A 25,047-nucleotide genomic window follows, 5' to 3' on the forward strand; every position below is an offset into this window, starting at 1 on the left:
ATTTAAAATTATGCGAATATCTCCCACTATTTGTTCAAACCTTCTCAAATTACGATCTTTTGAAATTACAATTTTAATCACTTGGAACGCATCACCTTCTAAAAGAATGTTACGTAATCTTATATCTTTGCAAAAAATTGTGGCTCGGAAAGCTACTAAAACTTATGCAGCTATTGGATCTAGGTGATCCATTCTAGTCATACTCCTGGCCGCATGTACAAATTGCTCATGATCCCTCGCCATAATACCAATTCTCATACGCCCACTAAGTTTGTCCACAGTAGCGTCCCAGTTTATCTTATAATGTCCTTCTGAAAGTGTTTTCCACATTGTGTGGATTCCACTTCTAGTCTCTATAGGAGAAACAAACTAAGGGTGCGTTTGGGATTGCGATTTCGTAGACAATAAGTGCGATTTTAAACCAAATCGCATAACATAAATCGCTTAGGAACTGCATTCTTAAAAATTGTGATTTGAAAACGCAGAAAAATCTGCTTTTTCAAATCGCATGTAAGATGGTGCTTTTTTGAAAACGCATAATTTTAAAAGCTAATTTGCGATTTTAAATGCTAAACTGCGATTTTGCCAAACGCTTAACTACGTTTTTAAAAATCGTTTTTTTCAAATCGCACATTTTAAAATCGTGATTTTAAATAGCACTTTTTGAAATCGCAAACTCAAACGGACTCTAACTCACATGGGAAAAGCTTGGTGCACAATTTGCGCACTACTCACATGAGTAGGACCCACTTGAGTCCCCCATAAACAGCCAAAATCATCTTTATCGCATTTTTCCACCATAACGTCCACCACCTGTAAAAATTCAGAACCACAACAAGTACTTTTCTGAAATTTTATCTCGCTTACCCCCAAACATCCACTATTTATGAACAACTCCATAATATATGATGTATACTTTCAACTTCTAATCCACATATGGGATCAAGAGAACCGCTATGGTCTCAGAGAGCGAGAGAGAAAAGAAGTAAGAAAAAAGGAGTGCTCCTCGTTTTGTCTAACCTCCCTCCCCCCGGCTCTTGTCTTGCCCTTATTTCTCTAGGACTAAGGTGTTTTGCTTCCTCCCTGAGCCTCTTTCAGTGGAGGCTAGATTTTCTCCCAGCTTGTTTAGGGTTATGGAGTTTTTGTTCCCCTAACCTTGATAGGCTATGGTGGTTTACATTTGTGTTTTTCTATTTCTTTCTTTTGTTTCTGGCAGGAAAACTCAAATCTAGGTGTTTCCAGCTTGGAGGTGTGGCGGTGATCGTGTCTTTAACGGTGGTTGTTGGCCGATTTTTTTCCAGATTTCCTCTTCATTTTTGGAGCCAGATCTACACAACTCCGTTGTTTTTTCCAAGACATGCGCTCCTCAACCGTGCTCCCCGTCATCGTCCGCTCCAGTTGCCGAAAGCTCGGGCCACGGTGGTCATCGGTGTCCAGCGCGTGGCCTACACGCACCAGAGAGATTGTTGCTCTTTGGCGCGCGTGACGGCCACGCCCCTCTTCTTTTGGCCGCACACGGTGCTGGTTGAGGTCTACGGTGGTTGATCTACGGCTGGGTGGGACAGGTGACGGCGCATGTCATCCACGCGCCGCCGCCGCCTTCGGTGGATTCCGCTTCTTCCTCTACTGTTGGCAGCCTCTTTTTTTTTTGGGTTTTTTCATGTTTTGTGTTGTGTATTCTTCTTGTTTCCTCCGGTACAATCTGTCTATGTATTACTCAAATTTTATCGGAATTTCTATTGGCTAGTTGCTAGATCGGCTCTCTTTTATTTGAGAGTGAGCGTTAATGTAAGAGAGGTTCAAATGTAATTCTAGTAAATTTAATGTTTCTGTTCCAGCAGCTGTTTTAAGTCAGATCCTTCTGACTTTGAGTTCAGGGGTCTTGTTGACTTCCCTTTCTCTGTACTGGCCTTTGGGCTTTCAGTTATATATGGTAGCAAATGCTACGTGTTCGAAAAAACCAAAAAAAAAAAAGAGAACCCCTACACTTACACCCACTCAACACTCTCAACCCTTTACTCCCCAACATGAAATATGCCACATCAGATTTAATTTCTCCATTTTTAACGCCACTATTACAGTCAGATTTTGATCTGACGTGATAAAGCACTCGTCTTTTCTGGTTGAAAAAAGAAAAATAAAAAGGGAAGACTAAGGATATTTGTATGTCCTATATGCATTGGGTCTCGCATTAAATGTGTGTACAATGCGTGTACACACGTGTGTGCAAATAACACATCTCTAAAAAATATATAATTTTTTTTTTTTTTCTGTGCAAGCTTTATTCTTCTCTTCTCTTCTTCCATTAATGCAATTTTTGAAAGTTTAAAAATTTGGTTGATATCCAAAACAGAGGAAATCTATTTCATTTATAAAATCAAAAAAAAAAAATGAGTAGAGAGTCTTCGTTACAAAAGAGTTAAACTCCAATCACGATTCTACAAGAGCTACCGAAGAAGAGAAATGATCCCTACATTCATTTCTCACAACAGCCTCACAACAAGTTGATGTGGCTGGTAATATTTTATTATTTTTTTTGTTTTGTTTTCTTTTCTTTTTGTAAAAAAATAATAAAATATTACCAGCCACGTCAGTTTGTTGTGAGGCTGTTGTGAGAAATGAGTGTAGGGATCATTTCTTATGGAAGAAAGGGTGGGCTAGTTTGAGATTTTTGTGAAGGAGTTAGGAAGAGGGTTAACTCCTGCCCAATGCTTGCTTCAACATCCCTTATATAGAAGGAAAAAGTTGTAAGTGCTCCATAATTTTTGAAAAAGCAATTAAGATTCTCATTGTCTAGAAAGAAGCTTTATAATTGTATCTCAACTGTAGAGATTCCTCATAATTGTCCCTAAAGCAAAACAATCGCATGTTGAAGAGTAAAGGTTATCGAAAAGCCAAAATTCCTTTGTAATTGTTGAAACATAAATCCCCTTCATAATTGTTGTTGGCAATTGCTTTTGGACCATAATTGTTTCATTCCTTTCAAATTCATACGGTGATAATCTTAGCACTAGCAATGGACTCTCTAAATTCCATTATCTTCCTTAAATATAAGGTAGCATATTTTATTCTCTATCCATTGTTTTATTCAAAAAAAAATATAAATCTTTCCCTTTTTTTTTTCTTTTTTCTTTTTCCTAGTATTTATTTGAAAGAATATTTATATGAATTTTTCTTTCCTCTCTCCTTCCGCAAGCATTTATTTGAAATAATATTTAACTTGTACGAAAAAATGATAAGGGAAGTTATTGTGGAATTTATTTGAATAGGAAATCAAAAAGTAGTTTGATTTTCTAAATTTAAAGAAAATCTAAAAAAAGCTTCTGGTAGTGCTCTAAATCATAATTGCATATCCTAATCTCCATATAGATCCTAAGAATCTTGGAATAATTGAGGATTTGAAAATATTGATGAGCTAATTGTATTGATGTCTTCCTCTTCTCATAATTGAGACATCAACACCAACCTAGAGAAAAATAGACAAAGAGTGTGAGCACTACAATAGAACATATAAAATATAAAACTCGAATTTGTAATTTAATAGATCATATATAATATAAAACTTGAATAAGACTATAAGTTGCTACCAGGGTTTATGCACTAAAAGTTAATTTCTTTTGCATGTGAGTTTGATTTAATTAAATAAAGATTTTTATTTATTGAATTATTTTAAGAACTTTGGCATATTATTGTATACACATGCATATTATTTATTATATACATGTAGTCCTTTAAGTTATATTGAATGGTTAATGAGATTATCACATAAAAGATTTAAGCCATAAACTTTGTAACTTATAAATTATAGTTTCTAGTTTATAATGGCATTGGGCATTCTATTTGATAAGACTATAAGATACCAATCATAATGATCTATCTTGATTACATTAAGTGAAAACTTCTGATTCATATGTTGGTGCGGTGACAATGCACTGCACAAACCATGTGAGTTGTTATTTTATTATAACTATTTTCAATGCAAATAACTTGAAGTCATGACTGCTTATAGTATTGCCTCCCAATCCTGAGAAGGATGTGAACTCAAATGTTTAATAGAAACCAATAACGACTAAATACATGCTAACATCAGTCCACAAACTGATTTGGTAGCTCTCCTTTTTGACACTTGCGGCAGAAATAATTTGCTGCAACCAATGCATAAGTCTTATCCCTACAAAAGTGCCCTTCATTATGCAATTGAAAAATGAATCTATCATTTAAGAAAACAATTTGGAACACACAATCTTGTTCCCTTCAACAGAAAGTCGGATTGCAAGCCTACCTTTGCCATTGGAAACCTCCTCGTAAATCTGTCCAAAGTAGGAATCAATTGAATACAAATCTTGTTGGGATTAGTATTCAAAACTCCAATTAGTTAGATTATGCCTTTCTATAATTGTATAATGTTGAATATTTGACATATTAATGTGTTATATGTACATATATATTTGAATATTTTCATATTATAGACATGTAAGGTCTCTAAGTTACATTGTATTTGACTATGGTGTGAGTAAGTAAATTAGCATACAAAAAATCATAGTCATAAGCCATTGTGACTTATAAAAAAATGTTTATAGTCGTAAATAGAACTGAGAAATTGATCTCGACCATAACATGTCAACTTCAACAATCTGTATTGATTAAAATAAGCAAACAGTCCCTCTTTGAGCTCATGTAAATTGATTATTCGTTTTGGGTCTCAGTTATGCATTTATTTATTTGGAGTTGATTGGGCGTAGGAATTTAATTCATAAAGGCTTAAGTAATTAAAAAGCTTCAAACTTAGAGATTTTTTCTTAAAAGCTTAAATAGAGTTAAGCGAGCATTTGACCGATGGGATAAAACTCAAGCCCAAGTCTTGGGCTTATTAGATAAGGGCTAGGGTAAAACCTAGACCTAGGTAGCACATGGGAAGATCAAAAGGGGAGTTATCCCCTCGTAACCACAACTCCTAGTAAACTAGGAGTTGTTATCCTAGTTCTGGTAAGATTCGAGATTGTTTCTTCTTCTTCTTCATCTTCTTCTTTTTCTTTTTTTTTTTATCTCGCAAAATAAACTTGAATTTATAAATAGAGGACTATAGTGAAACATAAACATAACTTAAGCTTGGATAAGTTTTTAAGAACTTAAGTTTCATAAACAGTTTTATGAAATGCGCAATTGGGTGCAAAAGAGTTTCAACAAATATTCAAGAGAGAATATTTATTTTTCTCCAATTTATGCTTCTAGCTATTCTATAGAATTGAGAATAGTTTTGTAAGTCCACACTCACAATCATATTCAAGTATCAAAGAGAAGATCTAAAGATTTAATCAAAAACATTAAGAATGTGTTCTTCATTATTCAACCTGCAAGAAGAATTTCAAATAGAATTATATATCCCTAAATGATTAGAAGATGCCGAATTCGATTATAAGTATCACGAACTTATGTATTTATTTTTAAATCAAAGTCTTATTTATCTTGAAGACAAAGTTCCTACATGTTGTTTTCCGTTCCGTATATTCTTCTATGCATGATCCCAACAAATCTTTGAACCTATCAAACTTAATAACCTAAACCTTCATAGTTGATAACAAAAGAGACCTTGTACTTAAAGCATCAACCACCTTGTTTTGTGCACCTGATTTATGCTTTAATGTAAACAGATAACTGCTGCAAATAAGTTACCCATTTCCCATGCCTACGATTCAAATGTTGCTGCCCATTTAGATACTTAAAGCCTCATGATTTGAATATTAATTATAATCCCGCTAATATAAATACTCTCTCCAATGGTAGATAGCATGCACAACTACATAGGTTTCCACATTAGAAGTTGAAAATCACAGCCTTGAACCACTTAGCTTCTCCCTAAAGAATGCCACGGGCTTCTATTCTTGACTAATGTTCCGTTTGTTTTGACGTAAAATAGTTTTGGCATTTTTCGGTGTTTGATGGGGTGAAAATAATAGTCAACCAGAAAATAATTTTCATTTGACCAAAAATGCTTAGTAAATTTTGAAAAATAATTTACGCTTTTTAAAAGCGTAAATCATTTTCCCCAGACGGCAGACGCATTTGACCATCTTTTAAACAATGCAGTCGACCTTCACATTCAAGCAGTCGACCAGCACCGGAATCTGGCCGGTGCAGGAATCCGACAACGTCTGGTCACAGTCGCTGGATTCCGGCCAATTAGCCAGATCAGGCCAAAACGGCCGGATTCTAGCCTACTTGCCAGGATCCAGCCGTTATGTGTACCGGATTCCAACCGTTCTAGCAGGATTCCGGCACAAATGGTCATATTCCAGCCAGTTTCGCCAGAATCCGGCTAACCCAGATTTCGACGAAACTGTTTGGATTCCAGCAATAGTAGCCGGAAATCCAGTGAAACTGACCGAAATCTTGCCTGTTAGTGACGAAATCTCGTCACCGGTGATTTTTATATTATTTTACATTAATATTTATATGTTGTGAATAAAAATTGATTTTTATAAGTTAATATGATTGAATGAAAATATAAAAAATATTTGTGATTTTTCGTACGTGTCAAACACCAAAAAATGCTTTTGTCAAAAAATATTTTTCTTGAAAAATGACTTCCCTAAAACCATTTTATGACGAAACCCATTTTACATCGAAACAAACGGAGCATAAGTATAGCTCAAATGCCAAGCTTTGAATAATCGCAATGCAATTAAAAAACTTTAGCAAAATATGGTAGAGAAAGAAGTGGTGATTCCGCTAGCTTTCTTGATGATTTTAAAGCTTTCTTCCTCTTCATCAATCCACTTAGATGTCCCCTTCTTCAAGCAATCAGTAACAGGTGGAACGAATGAGCTAAAATCCCTGTACAATGTTGATAGAAAAAAGTTAAACCATAAAAACTACGTACCTAATGAATGTTTAAAAGGAGTTGGCCACTCTAGAATGGTTGAGAAGAGACTTCAGACCCCAATAACAAAACATGTTTTGTCATAAAGCTGCACTTCTTCAAAGTAATAAACAATCTATGTTCTTGCAAACTAGTCAAAACAACCTATAAATGTTGTAATTGCTGCTTAATTGAATGACTACACACAAGAGTATCATCAAAGTACACTACCATAAATTTCCCTATATAAGTTTTCAAAACAAGATTCACCACCAGCATAAAAGTGTTTGCCGCAATATTTGACAATCCAAGTGGCATAACTAGCTGTAACACCCTAAATTTTTATTCCTTGCGATTTAGATATTTTTAATTTGAGGATAAAGATAATTTTTTACATTTTGTGATTAGAATATTAATTTTAGTGAATTTTTCCTTTTAATTTCGTAATTTTTAGGGTAAATCGACTAAATATCTTATTATCGGGATAAGTAGGAATTACAATATTTTAAAAAAATGAACAATTGATATTACCTTGGTGTATTTTAGTTGGGTGAATAATACTTTACATGTTTTGATTCTAATTATTGATGAGTTTTAGTCAAATCATGAAGAATTCAATTGTAAAAAGATTTTATTTTTGTGTTAGCAAATTCATGTGACAAAATATGTTTTTGGGTATGTTTTACTCTTGAGTTAAGGACTAAGTTAGTGTAAAATTCAGTCCACGTTTATGAATAACTTCCAGCACAAACTTAGTCTGTCACGCCCCGATCTCACAATAGGCATGCTAAAGCATATCTTTCTTTTAGGGGAAAATACAATTTACTACTCAAAATTTGACCACTGTTTTCAATTTTGTCGCAAATGTTTAAAAAGTTGCAATGTGCCATAACAAAGTTTTCAAAATTTTCAATGTGAGTAATTCGTTAGTGATTTCTGTCTCATTTGACAAAAAAAAATGGCTCACGTGCGCCAAATATGCATTTTTTGGTACAAAAATTCCAAAATTACCCCATACATATATGTTAATTCCCAAAATGCCATTGTTTAAAAAAAATCAAAAAACAGGAAGAAAAAAAAAAAGGGGGGGGGGGGGGGGGGGGGGAAGTGACCAGGCCATTTGGGGTTGATTGTGCCACCCCCTTGGCCAAATGGGGGTGGTCGAGCTAACCCCAAAGGATTTGGAGGTGGTTTCGGTGAAGTCACCCCCATTCCGGCCAGATGGGGGTGGATCGGCCAACCTCATTCTAGTTAGATGGGGTGTGACTATGACCACCTTTTCTTTTTCTTTTTGAAAAATAGCATTTAAGTCTTTTCAATAATTTGAGTTAAAAAGGATGGCAATCACTAACGAATTGGTCAAATTGAAAATTTTGTTGAGACACATTGCAACTTTTTAAACATTGGAGGCAAAATTAAAAAAGTTGTCAAACTTTAAAGGGGTAAATTGTATTTTCCCCTTTCTTTTATAAAATTTTCACAAGATAAACAATCTCTCTTTAAGTTCCAAAATCCTCATATTTCCCGAGAGCTAATACCAGGAATCTTTCAACAAGTCACTAAAATTTACCATAATTACTTCAGCCACTTCGTAATATTTACACTATTAAGCATATCAATAAAAAGTTAACAAAAGGGAAAAATATATACTAGCCTCCCAAACTACCACCCTTTCTCCAGATGACCCCTCAAACTATCAATGCTTAGATTCTGGCCCCCCAAACTACCACTTTCTGATTTTTTGGCCCCATCCGTCCATTTATGCCGTTAATTTTAAACAAAATTCCGAAAATACCTCTCCTACACTTTGAAATTCTCACGGTTAAGGGAGGGGTATTTTCGGGTTTTTGGCCAATTTCTGTTAGAATTAACGGTATAAATAGACGGATGGGGCCAAAAAATCAGAAAGTGGTAGTTTGGGGGGTCGGAGTGCAAGTGTTGGTAGTTCGGGGTGCTATCCGGAGAAAGAGTGGTAGTTTGAGGGGCTAATATATATTTTTCCCTTAACAAAATGTACATTCAGTCAATATACCAAAACTACACCACTTAGGATTTTTCAAACAAACGATTCACTAAAATTCTCCACAAGGTTAATCTATATTAATATGTTCTATAAATCATCAACTAGCCATCCAACAATTCGATATCCACTTGATTAAATTGCTGTTAATCTTGGAGGCAGAGTACTTATGAGTTTTTGGATGGAGATTGAGCATCAGAGACCTACAAGGTTGTTATAGCCACTTCCTATAACTAAATTGAAATGGGAACACATATCGATCTATGAATTTTGTAACATGCTTACCAAGAGCGTCTGGTGGTCTAGATGCAATTTAGATAATTGTGGATAGATTGATAAAGTTGTCTCATTATATTCTTGTTTGGGTGAATTACCCTATTGATAAGTTAGCCTAACTTTATGTTAAGGAACTGGTATCCATTGTTGCATACTAAGATCCACGTTTCACTTTAAGGTTTTGGGGTTCATGTAAAGAGGAAACACAGTTGAATTTCAGCACTTCGCTTCACCCTCAAATAGATGATCAGTTAGAAAAGACTATTTAAATTTTAGAAGATATGTTAAAAGCATGTGTTTTGGTATCAAAGTGTAAGTTATGTTTCTGTAGACTTTCACATGTTTATGGTTGCAAGGTGTCTTGTTGGGCGTGACATAGTCAAAGTAAGATGCCAATATATTTTTATTCTGACATCATATGAAATAAACTTCGGTGGCATTGGAAAGACGATTCAAAGGGTTAAAACTTCGTAATTCACAAAAAAAATCAGATTTTGATGTTTACTATGGCAAAACAAACTGTCAATAGAAGTTTGAAAATCATGACAAAATGACTCAATTGATAGTTCAATCGAAGCTCTGTCAACCGAACCAATGCATCAAGTCCCAATACTAAAATCCGAGAAGTTCAGTTGATGGCCTCGTTCGAAGGAAAATGTAAAACACCCTTCTTACCATGCAACTAATGGTCCTTCTTACTTTGTCCAAAGAGACTAAAATCCACTCAAAGTGATCCTAGAGAAATAGTAATTGATCTAACATTGGTTTCTAACTTATGTTCTTCAAAAGTGACCTTTTTGGCATACTTTATAAGAGAATATGGGTATTATAAGAATATTTGGACAAAAGTGATCTTTTTGGTATACTTTGGTAGTTTAATAAGTCATACATTAGTTAAGGGGTTATTTTAAAATCCTCTGTTAGTTCAAGGGGCTTTTTTATATTTTTTTCGTCTTTTTTGTTTTTTTTTTTCAAATACAGTGAATTGCATAGTAAATACACTTCTAATTAGTTTCTCCTGACCAAACCGAAGAGTTCAGTTCTTCATTTCTTGAAGTTATCAGGTAAAAACCGCATGTTAAAAGACCATTGGATGGGATAATTTAGAAGTACTCAATCGCCGGTGATAATTTTTTCAAACTGCAATGTTATATCAAAAACTCCAGAATTCTCAATAATATTCAAGTAAGACTCCCTGACGTAATCAGTTAATCAACGATAAGAAAATCAAATTACCAATTCTCAAAACTACTCAAGCTAAATGAACTTTGAGAACCTCAAATTTATATGTCAGTTTGTGGGTTGGTTTAAGCTGATACATTCTAGTCCATGAATCGATTTTAGGTTACAATTTCCAATGCCATTGCAAGAGCAATGGAAAAACCCAGCCATTTGCAAGCAACACACAACACCAACTGATTTTCTATCTCTAGATGATTACACAATCTCAAAGATAGCATCACAGGAAATTTAACTCCCATCAACTTTGCAATAACGCTTATCTTAATATACAATAATTTCAAGGTATTCATATAAACACGATAATAATAGTAATAATAATATCAAAGCTAATTCCAATAGACAGAGATTGATCATATCAAATAAATCTGAGTAGCCACGTAACAAGTCATGCTTTACCAATCAACACCCAGTCCTCTTGAAAGGTAGAGTTTGTCAATGTACCGGATAACAGGAGCTGATGTAGAAATGTAACTTTGCATATGAATCCTTGCCGATGTCTCTGAAAGTAACATAGCGCAAAAGCATATACCATTAGGGCTACCTAAATTAGAAACATAAAAAACTAGATTTTAAAGAACACAAGCTTCCCTCTGCCAGTTGCCCGCAATGCTGTCTTTTTTCTTTTTACTTTTTTTTTTTTTTTTTGGCTAGAAAAGCCTAATTGAACGAGAGGATCATTAAGGATGCAAGTATAACTTGGTTTTGGAGTAATAAGCCTATGTCCATACTTCATTGCAATGTGAGAAACAGCCACCGACCCCGAAGGCTTTTGACAAATTAAGGGGTAAAGAAGTCAAGGGTATGCATTTTAACCAACCAACTGCATAACCTATTGCAATACACTATGTAGAAAACTGGTTCAAATACTAAAAGCATGTTAACAGGTATTCATTTTTGTACTTTTTTGATAAATTTAACCAAATAATTGTACCAATTGCTTCATGAACTCACCATCTTCATTAAGCTTCTTCAATAGCTGTGCCTTTGTAGGAAGTGCATACATCCCTGCAGCTACAGCTGTTCTGATAGCCCATATATGATGAGGAGCAAGTACCTGTGCATAGGACTTGGAAGCTGCATCCTTTAGGGAATTTCCCCTGCCATATGATTGTCAGGATTGTCAGGAACAGTTAACTCCATCTATAAAATTAACCACATAACATCAACTTCAAAATCTAAGTCAATCAGGTTAATTTTTTAACAATTGCTGGATTTTTTTTATTATAAATAATTGATTACTATTTTCTTGAACATCAACTTTTTGTGTCCAATCACTTATGGGATTGTAGGCCATTTGCACAATATATATTTTCATGACTAAGGCATTCGGCAACCAAGCATTTAAAGCAGCATTATCTCTTCTTGCTTCAATGGAATATTCAAAAATTCCATTGCTTGAGTTCTTTCTCTATTTGGACAATCTGGAATCTTCAAGGGGAACGCTTCCGTCCTTTGTGACCAAGAAATCTACTGAACTCTGAAGCTATTCATGTAGGACATGTAAATTATTGTGAATAATTATTGCCATGGTTTTTACCAGAAACATGGATAAAATATAAGCAAACAGTTACCATTTTTTTCCCTGAACCTTTTTTGAAGTTGTCTGGTTCCCTTTTCTTTGCATATAAGCCTTAGCATGTGTATTAGGTCATGTGAAAGGATTTTGGCTTATCCTATAGTCATATTTATTTACACAAACTCCTCCATGCAATTATATCACCTATTCTCTGTAGTAGTATCACTGGAGTACATGCCATACTTATTGGTTTACCAGTCTGGCACAACCAACCGGGTCTCAAGATGGTTCATGCAAGTCAAAACTAACAGAATGTGGACCCCACGGACAACATTTTAAATGTGGATTCCACCAAAAACACTTCTTAACTTTCTATTATATCAAAAACGTTTTCAAATCAAAACTCATAACAAACATAGCCATTTTTTTTATAAGAAATTTCATATCATTAATAAAGGATAGACGGGCGCAACCAGTCTACAAGAGAACCCCTAATAGGAAGAAAAAGAAGAACATAAATTCAAAAAACCTGCAAAGTAAAAACAATCAAGCTATGATGTGCCTTTATCACATGAGTCAACCACCCTGGAAGGCAAAATTTAAGTCCATAAACTAGGCCAATCTTGGTACCATCAGATAGAATAAAACCCTGACACACACCATATCCCCATTCACAAATGGTTGAATCCAGGGTTAAAGGGGAGGGGGAGATACCACATCACAGATTAGTACTAATGATAATTGACTTCTGACAAATTCTGTTAGTTTTGAATTGCATGAACCTTCAAACAATTTATGGAATCTTATCTTTAGTATCCACACTCATGCAATTTAGCTGCAAAATATAATTTGTGCAGTTTTTGTTTAACATCAAATTTAGCTGTAAAATATGCATAAGCAACTTATAGAAAGCACCACGTATCCATTTTCCTATGTTTAAGTACACCTTGAGAGACCAGTTCACGTCTCACATAGATTCCTCAGTCCAAGATTAAATTAGCATAAATACATGCACTAACAAAGAAATTTTAAAGTACTACTGCAAGCTCAATCAAAACCCATGTAGCACAATTTTTTTTTTTTTTTTTTATAAGTGCAGATTTTATAAATAACAGCGTAAGGCGCCCCTAGTAGACACGGAATATACAAGAAACAATAGCCTCAACACCGACCCAAGCAGAACCCACAAGAAACCCAATACCCAAAAAATAGAAAAAGCCCCCGAAAAACTCCCAAACAAGACCCTAAAGCAACCCAACCCAACAAACCCCCCAAAACCCACAACAAACTCCGAACAACCCTCCCAAACAAAACACCCACGAGCCCAAAACCCACGAAAACACCCAAAGACCCGAACCCACAGAAGCCGAAAACAAACCCAAAATACAAGGAAAAGCCAGAGCTACTTAAAAAAAAAACAAACAAACAAAAAACCTGCAACAGCGGCAGCGCATGGAGACACGCCCTGGTGGCGGCGCGTGAAGCCACGCACTCTGGTGGCGGCACTGAAACTGCCGGAGAGCCATTGAAAGGCGCGGAATCAGCCGAAGAAGCCTAAGGAGCAGCGCGTGCGTGGAGAAACAGTCCCAAACACTGTAGATCTAACACCCAAACTTCAAAAACACCCTCGGCCATGCGTGCCGAAACGGCGAGTGGCGGCAACCCACGGCTGCGCCGACGGCGGGGAAGATCCGGAACATGACGGGAGACCCCCAATGAGGCACGTGCATGAGGAGGACCCAAACACTACAGATCTACATCCCAAGGTGCAAAGGAACCAAAATAGCCACACACACCGGCGCAGCAGCCACCCACAAAAACGACAACAACAGTGATGACCGGAATAAGCCGGCGATGCCACAGGCGGGGCGCATGTGCACCGAAGGAGACCCACCCAGCGTAGATCTACTCCGAAGATGCAGTGAAACCCAAAAACAAAAGACCAAAATGAAGAAGAAAAGCCACTAGCAGAAGAGGAGAAGGGAGGGAGGGAGCCTCACCTCCCTCCTCACAAGACAAATAAAATCAATATTTGACAATAGCCATTGTAATGGCATTGCAAGCTTCCATATCATTTTGCATTAAGAAATTTTCAACCTTTTATATATGCCTAAAAAGAATTTAAAATTTAGAAAAAATCAATGTTATATAGCATATTCGGGTTGATATTAAGCAAATCATACAAACATTGTCCAAATATCATATTAAAGTAATTATAAGCCCTTTATGAAAAATTTACTAAAATTTGCCTTTACTTCTTATTTTTCCAAATCACATTTTAATATCAAATCCATTGACAAGGACACTCGGTGGTGTTTCTTGGCCAGCACACTTCAACATTCTTTCATAACTACTTCCGGCCTTGAATAAAATTACATTCCACAAATTCTTTGTCTGCCTAGGGGTTTACCATAAAATCTTGGTTCTAGAGTTCCTCAGCAAAGTTTTAAATTTGAGCAAGGTTCGCTATATCTTGGTATAACGAATCCTCCCTATTTGATTATGCTGTCGTGTAACTACATAATATGAACCTTTCATATTTAGAGTTTTTTTTCCCCCTACAAAGGACTAGGGGCAGGACGGGGGGGCATTCTAAGATTACAAATTGATGTGATCCATTCTGGCCAATTCTTAAACAACACGTGTATCCAACTACACGGTAAAAATTAGAAATTGTCCAGAGCAGGACGATATCACATGCTGAAAAGCCACTAGAATACAGCAAAAAGCTACATAAAGAAGTTGATGATCCACATACTCTGTTACTAGGATCTGCTCGAAGAGTACCCTGATCATATCAATCCCACGTTTCACTCTCAAGAGGTTTCTCGAATGACTACCACCTTTCCTTACTGTGTTCGCTTCTACATCCCGTTCAAGCAAAGCCTGCAAGGTCCCGATCGATCTTGCCGCCCCCGCGAGATCATTAACCTGTTATTATCAAGCAGCAAATCAAAGAATGCTAAAACCCTCAAAAACGACAAAATAATCAACTAATTAATCAATTAAATCACGATATTCATAAGGCACAAAGACAGTTAAAATTTGACATTTCAGAAAACTGTCCAGATTTCCACATCGTTTCCCATTTCAACTATACTCTGCAGTAAAACATTCCAATTTTCTGTTTGTTTGCCAAGAAAACTGAGAAAGTAGATCTAATATCCAACACAACAATAAAACACAATTCAATCAAACCAAAATGATGAGGTTAGGCTCGAAAGAGTTGAGCTTTTGCTATCAATTGTTGCAATCAAAGTAAGAAATCGAGAGCTAAACACGTACCTTTGCGACGTAGTCCTTCTCAGCAAACTTGAAGGCGATGCCCAAGCAGGCGAAGAGAGTCGAGATATGGGAGCAGGCGCGCGCGAATGGCGCGACCTCCACGTCTGCGGTTTGGGAATTCACAGTGGCAGCGAGCTCCTTGAACGCCTCCGATATTTTTCTCAGGGGCTTCTCGTCGTTCAGGTCTGCCATTGGAACAAGATCTCTCTCGCTCTCTCTGCCTGGTCAGGTCAATCTTGGTTTTGGGAATTGGAATGTTCTTTGCTGGTGCTGCTATGAATGGGAATGCAAATAAAGAGCGAAAATGATTCGTGGGGACGTTTTTCCGTCTCTCAACCGGTATTTTTAATTAAAAAGTAATTCTTGATATGACATCAAAAATTGCTTTTGATAAAAGAAATTATTTTTTAATAAAAATGGGCCGGGGGAGGGTTTCTCGTCCCTTGTAAATTACGCCTCAAGAAAGAGACGTCCTCCTCCTTTACTGAGAAATGATGGCCTTGTTTGTTAGGCACGTTACAGTACAGAGTCGTGCGGTAGGGTTCCACGGCTGACATTTTTTTTAATTTTTTCAGATGAATTCGTTTTGAGAGAAGAGAGTTTACGTTGAACTGGTCTTTACGTGGAATTGTCAACAAAAGCAACGTAAAAGAAAAAGAAAAAAATATATATTATACTTGCTTTTATTGATAATTCCACGTAGAGACCAGTTCAACGTAAACTCCCCTCTCTCAGAACGAATTCATCTGAAAAAATTAAAGAAAATGTCAGTCGTGGGACCCTACAGCACGACTCTGTACTGTAACGTGCCTTAACAAACAAGGCCGATAATGCATTTACTGTAGTGGTTTGTTGATCTTACAGTTTTTTGTTGAAAGAGAAAAAAAAAATAGAGAGAACCGATTTTAAACAGTAATTTTTTTAAGAGTAATTGCACTATTAATTTTTTAGGTCGGCCTAAATTATGAATCACTCTCTGTAGTACAAAAAGTTCATGGAGGATTATTGTGATAAAATATAATTATAAATCACTCTTTGAACCCATTTTTCATCCACTAAATTAACAGAATCCATTAATTTGTCACGTCATATAAATAATGAAACAACATCTAAATATTATTTGTATTATAATTTACTAATCAACTCTGTTAAATTAGTGGATGAAAAACGGGTTCAGTGAGTGATTTATAATTATAATTTACCACAATAACCCTCCATAAACTTTTTGTACCACAATAAGTGATTCGTAATTTGGGTTAACCCATAAACTAGTGGTATAATTATCTTTTTCTTTTATTAAAAAAAAACACAAAGGATCAAAAATAGACCAAAGTAGATTGTCCAGCATTTCTCCTTTTTTCAGAGTAAATGATCATCATGTATGTTTGGCAAATGTTTATACAGAACAGTATAGTCGGTTGTTAATTTTGAAATTAGTAAAAAGTGATGATGTGATATAAAGTAAAAAGAATTTGTATATAAAAGTGAAAATATATATATATATATATATATATATATATATATATATATATATATATTGTAGTAAATTTTCTATTTGAATAGTAATAACAAAATTATTGATGTGATATGAAAATTAAAAAAATGTAGAATGTTTTAATATTGATTGGTATTGAAAATGTAAAAATAAAATTAAAAAAATATAAATAGTGACGGCTTTTCCAAACAAGGCCCATGTTTACTCTTACATATCCAGCTACTTTTGGCTTGCCATAGATTCTCTTCAACGTCATTTAGAGCATCGTTGGCGATAAGATGTAAAATGTCTAATAAAAAGTGATTTTATTTATTTATTTATTATAGATAAAAGTGCTTTTCTTTAATTATCTTTTTATACGAACTTTTAACAGTATTTATTCTCTTTTCTTTTTTTTTAAAAAAAAAATCAAATTTTTATTATATTATTACCAATTTGACATCTTGAAAAGGAAGAGAGAAGAGAGAAAATAGTGAAAAAAAAAATAATAAAGAAATGATCTAGTGTAGGGGTGGGCGCTGGCCGGATTGGACCAGATTTATATGTTTTATACAACCCGCCCCACAGTGAGCGAATTTAAAAATCGGGATCCGCAACCCGCGTATTTAATGGTCAATCCGATGGGCCACGGGTACCACGGATTGGGGGCGGGTTTTGCGGGTTCGGGTATTCTATTTGTTTTTTTCCTTATTATTTTTACAAATATATTCTGGGCCCTAAAGGTCCATTACCTTGAAATCCGTGATCAGATTCAGAATATTATTTATATTCGAAATATTTGATACCCAAACGCACCAACCCTTCCACAAGATTCAAGAATGGTATGTATGTGGTCCACGTCCATCCTCAATTCCTCAACATTCATCAATGTGAACAAACCTAACAGGCTAGCAATCAGTGTCACACTAGTCCACTGCTAGTCTGCTACTGATGCAAGTCTTCACACAAGATTACCTAGCAATCACACAAGTAATACATATTGTTCACTGCAGGATACATTAATAATCAAAACAAATTTTAAATCAATAGCTAAGCTACCTAAGCATGAACACAAAAAAAAAAAATTAAAAGTTCCAACAAAAAAAAAACATAAACTTGGTTCAATAGAAATTAAAAGTTCCAACAAGAGAATTAGAAACTTAGTCCAACTGTCCAACAAATTTAAAGTTCCAACAAAAAAAAAAAAAAAAACTTAGTACAACAAAAATTAAAAGTCCCAACAAAAGAATATAATCCGTAATTTAGTAGAATCAATGAACGCAAAAAAAAAAATCAATAATTTCATCAACAGCTAAATGCTCTAAACCAGCAACAAAAAACAAGAAACCCTGCATGGTAGCATCTTCAACTAATCATCTTCAAGAAAAATGCTGACGTTCTTCAAAGTTATTTCTACAAAGGAGAATAAAAAAAAAAAAAAAAAAGATTTACAATCATAATTCAAATATGATAAATAGAGTAAACGAATATTTAAATAATAGAAAGCTTGCCTGATTCGAGCCTATAACTTTCAGCATCATCAATTATCTCTGAATCATAACCATTGTCACCGCTTATGGGTTTCAACCTTAATCAATTCTGTGAACATAGCAAGGCTTTAATAGTTGTTGGAGCCAACGAACTTCGAAAAGGGTCCAAAACACGCCCTCCAGTACTAAAAGCCGACTCTGAAGCAACTGTTGTAATGAGAATTACTAAAACATCCCGTGCTATTTGGGCAATTACTGGGAATTTGATTGAGTTCACCTTCCACCAATTTAAAATATCAAAATTAACATTCATTTTCTCTACATCCTCCATCAAATACCGATTTAGTTCTGATTTGCTTTCTACATCACTTTTAGAAGCCCGATACTTTTGAAACTTACTCATGAAGTGAAATGAATTGTCAATATTCTCACTTTCATCTATTGTGGTTGACGAATCACTACCATTATGAACCCGATAGGAACTCTCACCATTGTTGTCATAGTGATCATATAATTTGTCCAAGTGGCACCTCAATTTTGTAGTCATTCGAGTTGCTTGCTCAACACTAAGAACTTATTTGAACCAATAATCTAATGAATCAAATTTGGTACGTGGATCAAGAACAACTACAACAAACAACATCAAGTTAACCCTATCAAGATCTCCCCAATACTTATTTATTGTACTTCATCTTCATTTTCTCTGCCATGGCACTTAATACATAATCCCCACTCTCGCTAAAAGCCTATAAATGTGCTTGGATGCCACAAATCTCTTGGAAGTACATATTATACGTCACATACAAAGAACCTGAAAGTCGCATGGTCACATCATAAAAAAGTTTTAAAAACTTGAAAAATACCCTAACATTTTCCCAATCCTCAAAAGTAGGAGGTCCCAAACCCCGTCTCCCTTGCCCTCCCTCAAACAATGTAGAAACAAAGTATCCATCTTCTTCTTCCATTAGATGTAAAGCATTTCGATATTTTTCAGCGGCTTCTAACATCTTATATGTGGAGTTCCATCTAGTTGGAACATCAAGACACAACAAACCCTTAAACTGAATTTTTTTTGTCTCCATACAAGCCTTAAATTTCTCAAATCTTGAAGGTGATGACTTCACATATTTCACCGTATTTCGAACCTTCACAATAGAGTTATTAACCTCTTTTAAACCATCAGTCACAATAAGATTAAGTATGTGTGCACAACATCTCATATGTATAAACTCATTATCCAATATAGCGCCCACCTTATCTCTATTTTTCCTCTTTAAGTACTCAATAGCAGTGTCATTGGCACTAACATTGTCAACCGTGACAGTAAAAATGCTACTAATACCCCACTCAAGCATACAAGACTCTATCTTTTTCCCAATAGTCTCTCATTTGTGATTATGAATTAAAGATAAATTTATAATTATTTTATGTAAATTCCAATCACTATCAATAAAATGGCAAGTGACACACATATAATTAAGTTTTTGAACTGAAGTCCACGTATCAGTGGTAAGACAAACCCGAGCACTAGTTGTCAAGAACATTGCCCTAAGCTTTTCCTTCTCATATATAAAGATCTTCATACAATCCTTCATCATAGTGTAACGGGAAGAAATTTTAAACATAGACTCAACCGTCTTCATGAAATCGTGAAACCCTTCACCCTTCACCCTTCACCCTCCACAAACTTGAAAGGCAACTCATTCACAATTACCATCTTAGCTAATGCCTCCCTTATTTTTTGAACATTATATTTCGCAATGACAAGATTGCCAACAGATATTTCTCCCATTTGTCCTTCATTCTTAGCATCAAAACTCAGCGCTGACTGTGACTTATCTAATTTGTCAAACCTACCAGGATATTTCTTGCAACAATTTATGATATGTGATAACATGGATGAAGTACATAGCCTTCTAGGGTGACAACTAAACAATTTGCTACAATAGTTGCATTTTGATTTAGGATCTTCGAGATTACCCCCCACTATCTTGGTAAAATGTTCCCATACAATTGATTTTTGTATATTTGGTTTAGGTTTTGGTGGGAGAGCTTCAACTGAATTAGGATTATGAGTACCAACATCACCAACACTCTCAACATTCTCAGTATTAATGGAGGTATAGTGCTATCTAAAAGACTAGGAGTAGGACAAGGTGAAGCTAAATCACCAGCAATATAACCAATATTCTTAGCACTGCTATTTGCGTTACCAGCCATGAATCTACAATTAGGTTTTTTTTTTTAAAAAAAAATAAATAAATAAATTATCAACAATTTATAAAATATTGAACTTCATATATATAAAAAATTCATAACAAACACATATACAATCCATACAATTCGCAAACAAAGAACTCTTTCTCTAAGAACAAAAACATTTACATGCTTGTGCGTAATAAAGTATTGAAGGCGATATGTCCATAATAACCATTAACCAAGTTTTCAAAGAAGGGGGACAATGTGCGTTTAATTAGTCACAAAAATAAATCACAAACCTGTTAACCCAATTCAGAATTGAAAATCCCAATTGATTAAACTTCACTAACAAATAAGAACAAGAAGAGATAATCAAAATTACCAACAAACCCGATATCAAAATCAAAACTTCTCCAATAACCCTCCAAACAAAACCAAAATTTTCCCAAATTGATGCAGATGATTGAAAATGCAACAAGAACAATTGAAACAACACCAACTAGTTTCTACTGCAACAATTATTTAACTTCTATTTTTTAAAACTTGATTAATCTAAAATCTTAAAGATTCTTTTTGAAACTGGCATCTTTAAATGATCATCTTTTAGATTCTGGTGCTTAAACTGGCATCTTTAAACTAGTTTCTACCAGGACTTTTCATAGCTTAAAATCCTTTGATAACCATGGTTTTCACACTCAAACAGTCTAGGCGATGAACTTATTGCTATTGAAGACAATTTAAACCTTAATTGAAAAAAAATATACACAGATTAAAATAAAAAAACCACATCAAGATCAGATTCTGTTACCTGTTGAGACTCTGAGGCTGAAATCAACTGAAAATAAATAAATAAATAAATAAATAAATATAAATATATATATATATATATATATATATATATATATATATATATTGTCAGAAATCAGAATCATCAATAATCCTCCAGCCTGCTTTAGTATTTCTCCAAATATACAACAAGCATGAAGCATCTAAATATCATAGAACTGACTTGTAAGTATCTAACTTGTATCAAAAACTTAAAAATTATTTTTTGATTAGTACATCAGAACTGAAAACAAGATTTGGTATCTGCCTTGAACCACACTTTTTCTATAGATCAGCATGCTATTGGTTAGTTATTCATCAGCATGCAAAAATACAATCTCTTTTTTTTTTTAACAATATGAGCTCGGTAGGTGTCGTTTTTGAGAGAGAGAGAGAGAGAGATTGAACTACCTATACCAACGGTCGGCGGTGGAAGTTGAAGAGTGAAGATTTATTATGCAGAATCAGCACAAAGGAGTCGATGCACAAATCGTGTGGAAGATGAGTGATGGCCGACGAACACGGTTTTAAAGAGTGAAGATGAAGAATGGGAACCCATTTGATTTCAAACCCTAAATCGTATAAAAATCAAATTGTTGGCCAAAATTGGAAAGAATCAATGATTCCTTGATCTTCGGAGCGCTGCTCTAGTTTGAATCGTGCAAATTAGGATTTCTTCTTTCTACTTGTGAGTCGTTGAAGACGGGAGATTTGGGGGAAACGGGAAATCTCAAAATACTGTGTATAGATTGAAGATGTACGCGGGGCAGGGCGGGTCTGCAGGTGGAAGAAATATAAATTCCGTGACCCGCCCCAAAAATCACGGTTTGAATGGCTTAGGATCCACGATTTTAAACGGATGCCTTATATCCGCTTTTCACGAGGCGGATTGGTGCGGACCAGGTTGGTTTCACGGGTTCGGGTGGGTATTGCCCACCCCTAATTTAGTGTGTTGCAGGGAATGACAATCTTTTGCTATTTATTATAAAGCCAAATGTATTTTAGGTAACCTTTAGCTCTGTTGGAGGTATAAGAATGAAAAATATTAGCTAAATTCAACTAATATAAGCATTTTACCTTGTCTGCTTGAGGCATAGTTTTTATTTTTAGATAATATTATCATTTTCTCTATTCTCTATTTAGTTTAAAAATAATAATTGAAATTTAAAAAATTATGTAGAATGCACTAAAAGTTATAATGGATCATATTCCTTCGCTAATAACCACTCTGATTAGATGTGTGTCCGCAGGTATTATGGCTGTGGTAATCAAGTTGATTAAGGTTCGTTTGGGTTTGTGATTTAAAAAGTGCGATTTAAAAAAATAAATTTTTAAAAACACAATTAAGCGTTTGATAAAATCGCAATTTAACATTTAAAATCACAAGTTAACATTTTAAAATTATGCGTTTTCAAAAAAACACCAAATTTTATGGGATTTGAAAAAACAATTTTATGCGTTTTTAAATCACAATTTTTTAAAAACGCAATTTTCAAACGGTTCATTTTTTGCAATTTGGTTTAAAATCGCAATTTTTGTCTACGAAATTACAATCTTAAACGCACCTTAAATTGGCTGCCAATTATTTTTTGAGTTGAAATAAAACTTACTTATTCTTAAAATTAAAATGATTAACAAAAAAAAAAAAAAAAACTAAACTAAACTAATACTTGCAAAATTACTTGCTATACCGATCGAAATTTCCAATAATTTACTGTTTAAAATGTTAATAATTCGAACAATACATGAAAAAGATATATATGTTCAAATAGGTAGCCCAAGAAATCAAAATTTATTTGGACTTTTTTACAATGTTTTGTCTTATTACTAATAATTTCGACAATAATTAGGCCCCGTTTAGTAATCCCCCTCCCCTCCATTCCCGTTCCCTTATGGGAGAATATTTTTTTTGAGTGTGAGTAAAAAGTGATTGATGTGATATAAAGTAGAAAGAATTTATATGGAAAAGTAAAAAAAATTTGTTTTGTAGTGGATTTTTTTATTTAAATAATAATAAAAAATTGTTAATGTGATATAAAAAGTAAAAAAGGTTAAAAATGTTTTGAGTTGATGTTTTTTGGAAAAGGTAAAAATAAGAGGAAGGGGGAGGGGAGGGGGTTATTAAAAGGGCCTTAGGCATTCCAATAAATTACTAAAAGGATCTGATCCGCATATTCGCCTAATATGGCGTATGGCGTGAATTCATCATTCATGCACTGGAAAGAGGACGTGTTCCCCGCATGGTCAGTCCGAGGAAACACCCAAATTGGCAAATTGCACGCCAGCATAGTCCTTTATGGTACAAAGATTTGCCTCAACAGCTAGACATTCTCTGCACGTCTGTAACCCACATCACAACGTGACTGTTGGTGGCTGTTTATCTTGAGCAATCCTATTCCTAGCCTTACAAAATATTTTACCAAAAAAATAAAAAACTCTTATCAGAGTATTTTCAATGGATTATGAATTTCTCGCTTTTAGTTAAAATAGCTAAGCAAAGTCATACAAAAGCCTTCAATTTTATTATATACTAAAAATGCAAAATATATTTGTCTTGGATTTGTGAATAGTGTAACTCTACATGTGAAGTTACACTATTTAGTGTATTCACAAATGCATATTTTTTTTAATATTTCTTTTGGGCTTTTTATTTTATTTTATTTATTTATTTATTTTTCTGTCTTTTCCTTCTTTTTCACGGTTGCTTGTGATTATAATTAATTAGTAGTTACTTTTTTACTTTTTCACGAAGAAAAAAAACCCCTCCTATTAGCATTTTCAACTTATTATAATTTTATTGATGATATTAATTTTAATCGAACTTGGTCACTACAATATAAACAATACAAGAATTGCAATTATTTCTATAGCATGATACATAATAGTAGTGAACTTTAATGACAAATGTAAAAATGACTGTTAAAAAAATTATTGTGTTAGAAAAATGACCGTATGAAAAAAAAAAAAGAAAAAAAAACGACTGTTTGAAAAAAATGACAGTAAAAAAAATACAATATACTGTAAGGGAAAATGGGAGGATTCATCTCTTGTATATAAAAGCCAATGTACTGCTAGTTTATTTCATCAAGCAAAATGCAACTTCTTTTTGCATAATTTTTTCAGTTTAGAGTGATATTTGGTTCATAGCTTCTTCAATCCTAAAAAATGACCAATGCTTCTTAAATCCTGTGATTTAAGATTGTTATTTTATTTCTTGTGATTATTTTTCGGTGATACTGTATTGATGATGATGAGGGATAGGGCGATGATTATGCTACTAGAGATGATAGTTTTAGTTAGTGTTTTTTTGGTAGAAATTAGTTTTTTATTAAAATGAATAAAATATTCAAAAATTTGTTATTTTAATAAAATAGAGAATGAATTTAAATAAGCTGTTTGAGTAAAGTCTTGAAAGGTAGTTAGATAAGTTAGCAAAAGTGAGTTTTTGATTAGTCATTGTGAGTGCGCATTTCTCTTTTTATATTTCCTAAAGGCATAAACAAAATGTTCTACTTTCTAATTTTTTATTTTTTTCCTGCCAAAGTGATTCTTAAATGATGTATCGCCATTATATGGTGACACATTTTTAAAATAATAAATTTCATTCATGAGTAACACATCCTTTGAAAATGAACTTAATTAAAAAATAAATACAAATAAAAATAAAAATCGTTAAGCGTAACAATTCTAACATTCCCATATATCCCATCTCGGCACTACCCAAAAGGCAGCTCACTATACTTATTATGCTATGTTGGTTTGGTATTCTTTTTTTTTTATTTTATTTTTTATGAGAAAATAAATGATCTTTTATTCAAAACCAAATAATAGAAGAACCTTGTTCAGCAAGTACATTGCTCT

At 34.2% G+C, this 25,047-nt stretch overlaps 1 protein-coding gene across 1 annotated transcript; it reads right to left on the reverse strand.

Annotated features, from left to right (window-relative positions):
- Nucleotides 1-10,640: 10,640 nt before the first annotated feature.
- Nucleotides 10,641-15,490, reverse strand: LOC133867588 (accelerated cell death 11). Its single transcript, XM_062304331.1, has 4 exons — nucleotides 15,199-15,490; nucleotides 14,672-14,844; nucleotides 11,349-11,494; nucleotides 10,641-10,896 (listed from the first exon to the last, which is right to left on the reverse strand). Exons 1-4 carry the CDS (start codon nucleotides 15,388-15,390, stop codon nucleotides 10,790-10,792), a joined length of 618 nt encoding a protein of 205 aa, XP_062160315.1. The 5' UTR covers nucleotides 15,391-15,490; the 3' UTR covers nucleotides 10,641-10,789.
- Nucleotides 15,491-25,047: the final 9,557 nt, after the last annotated feature.

This window comes from Alnus glutinosa, chromosome 5, assembly GCF_958979055.1.
Source record: "Alnus glutinosa chromosome 5, dhAlnGlut1.1, whole genome shotgun sequence".
NCBI classification, from domain to species: Eukaryota; Viridiplantae; Streptophyta; class Magnoliopsida; order Fagales; family Betulaceae; genus Alnus; species Alnus glutinosa.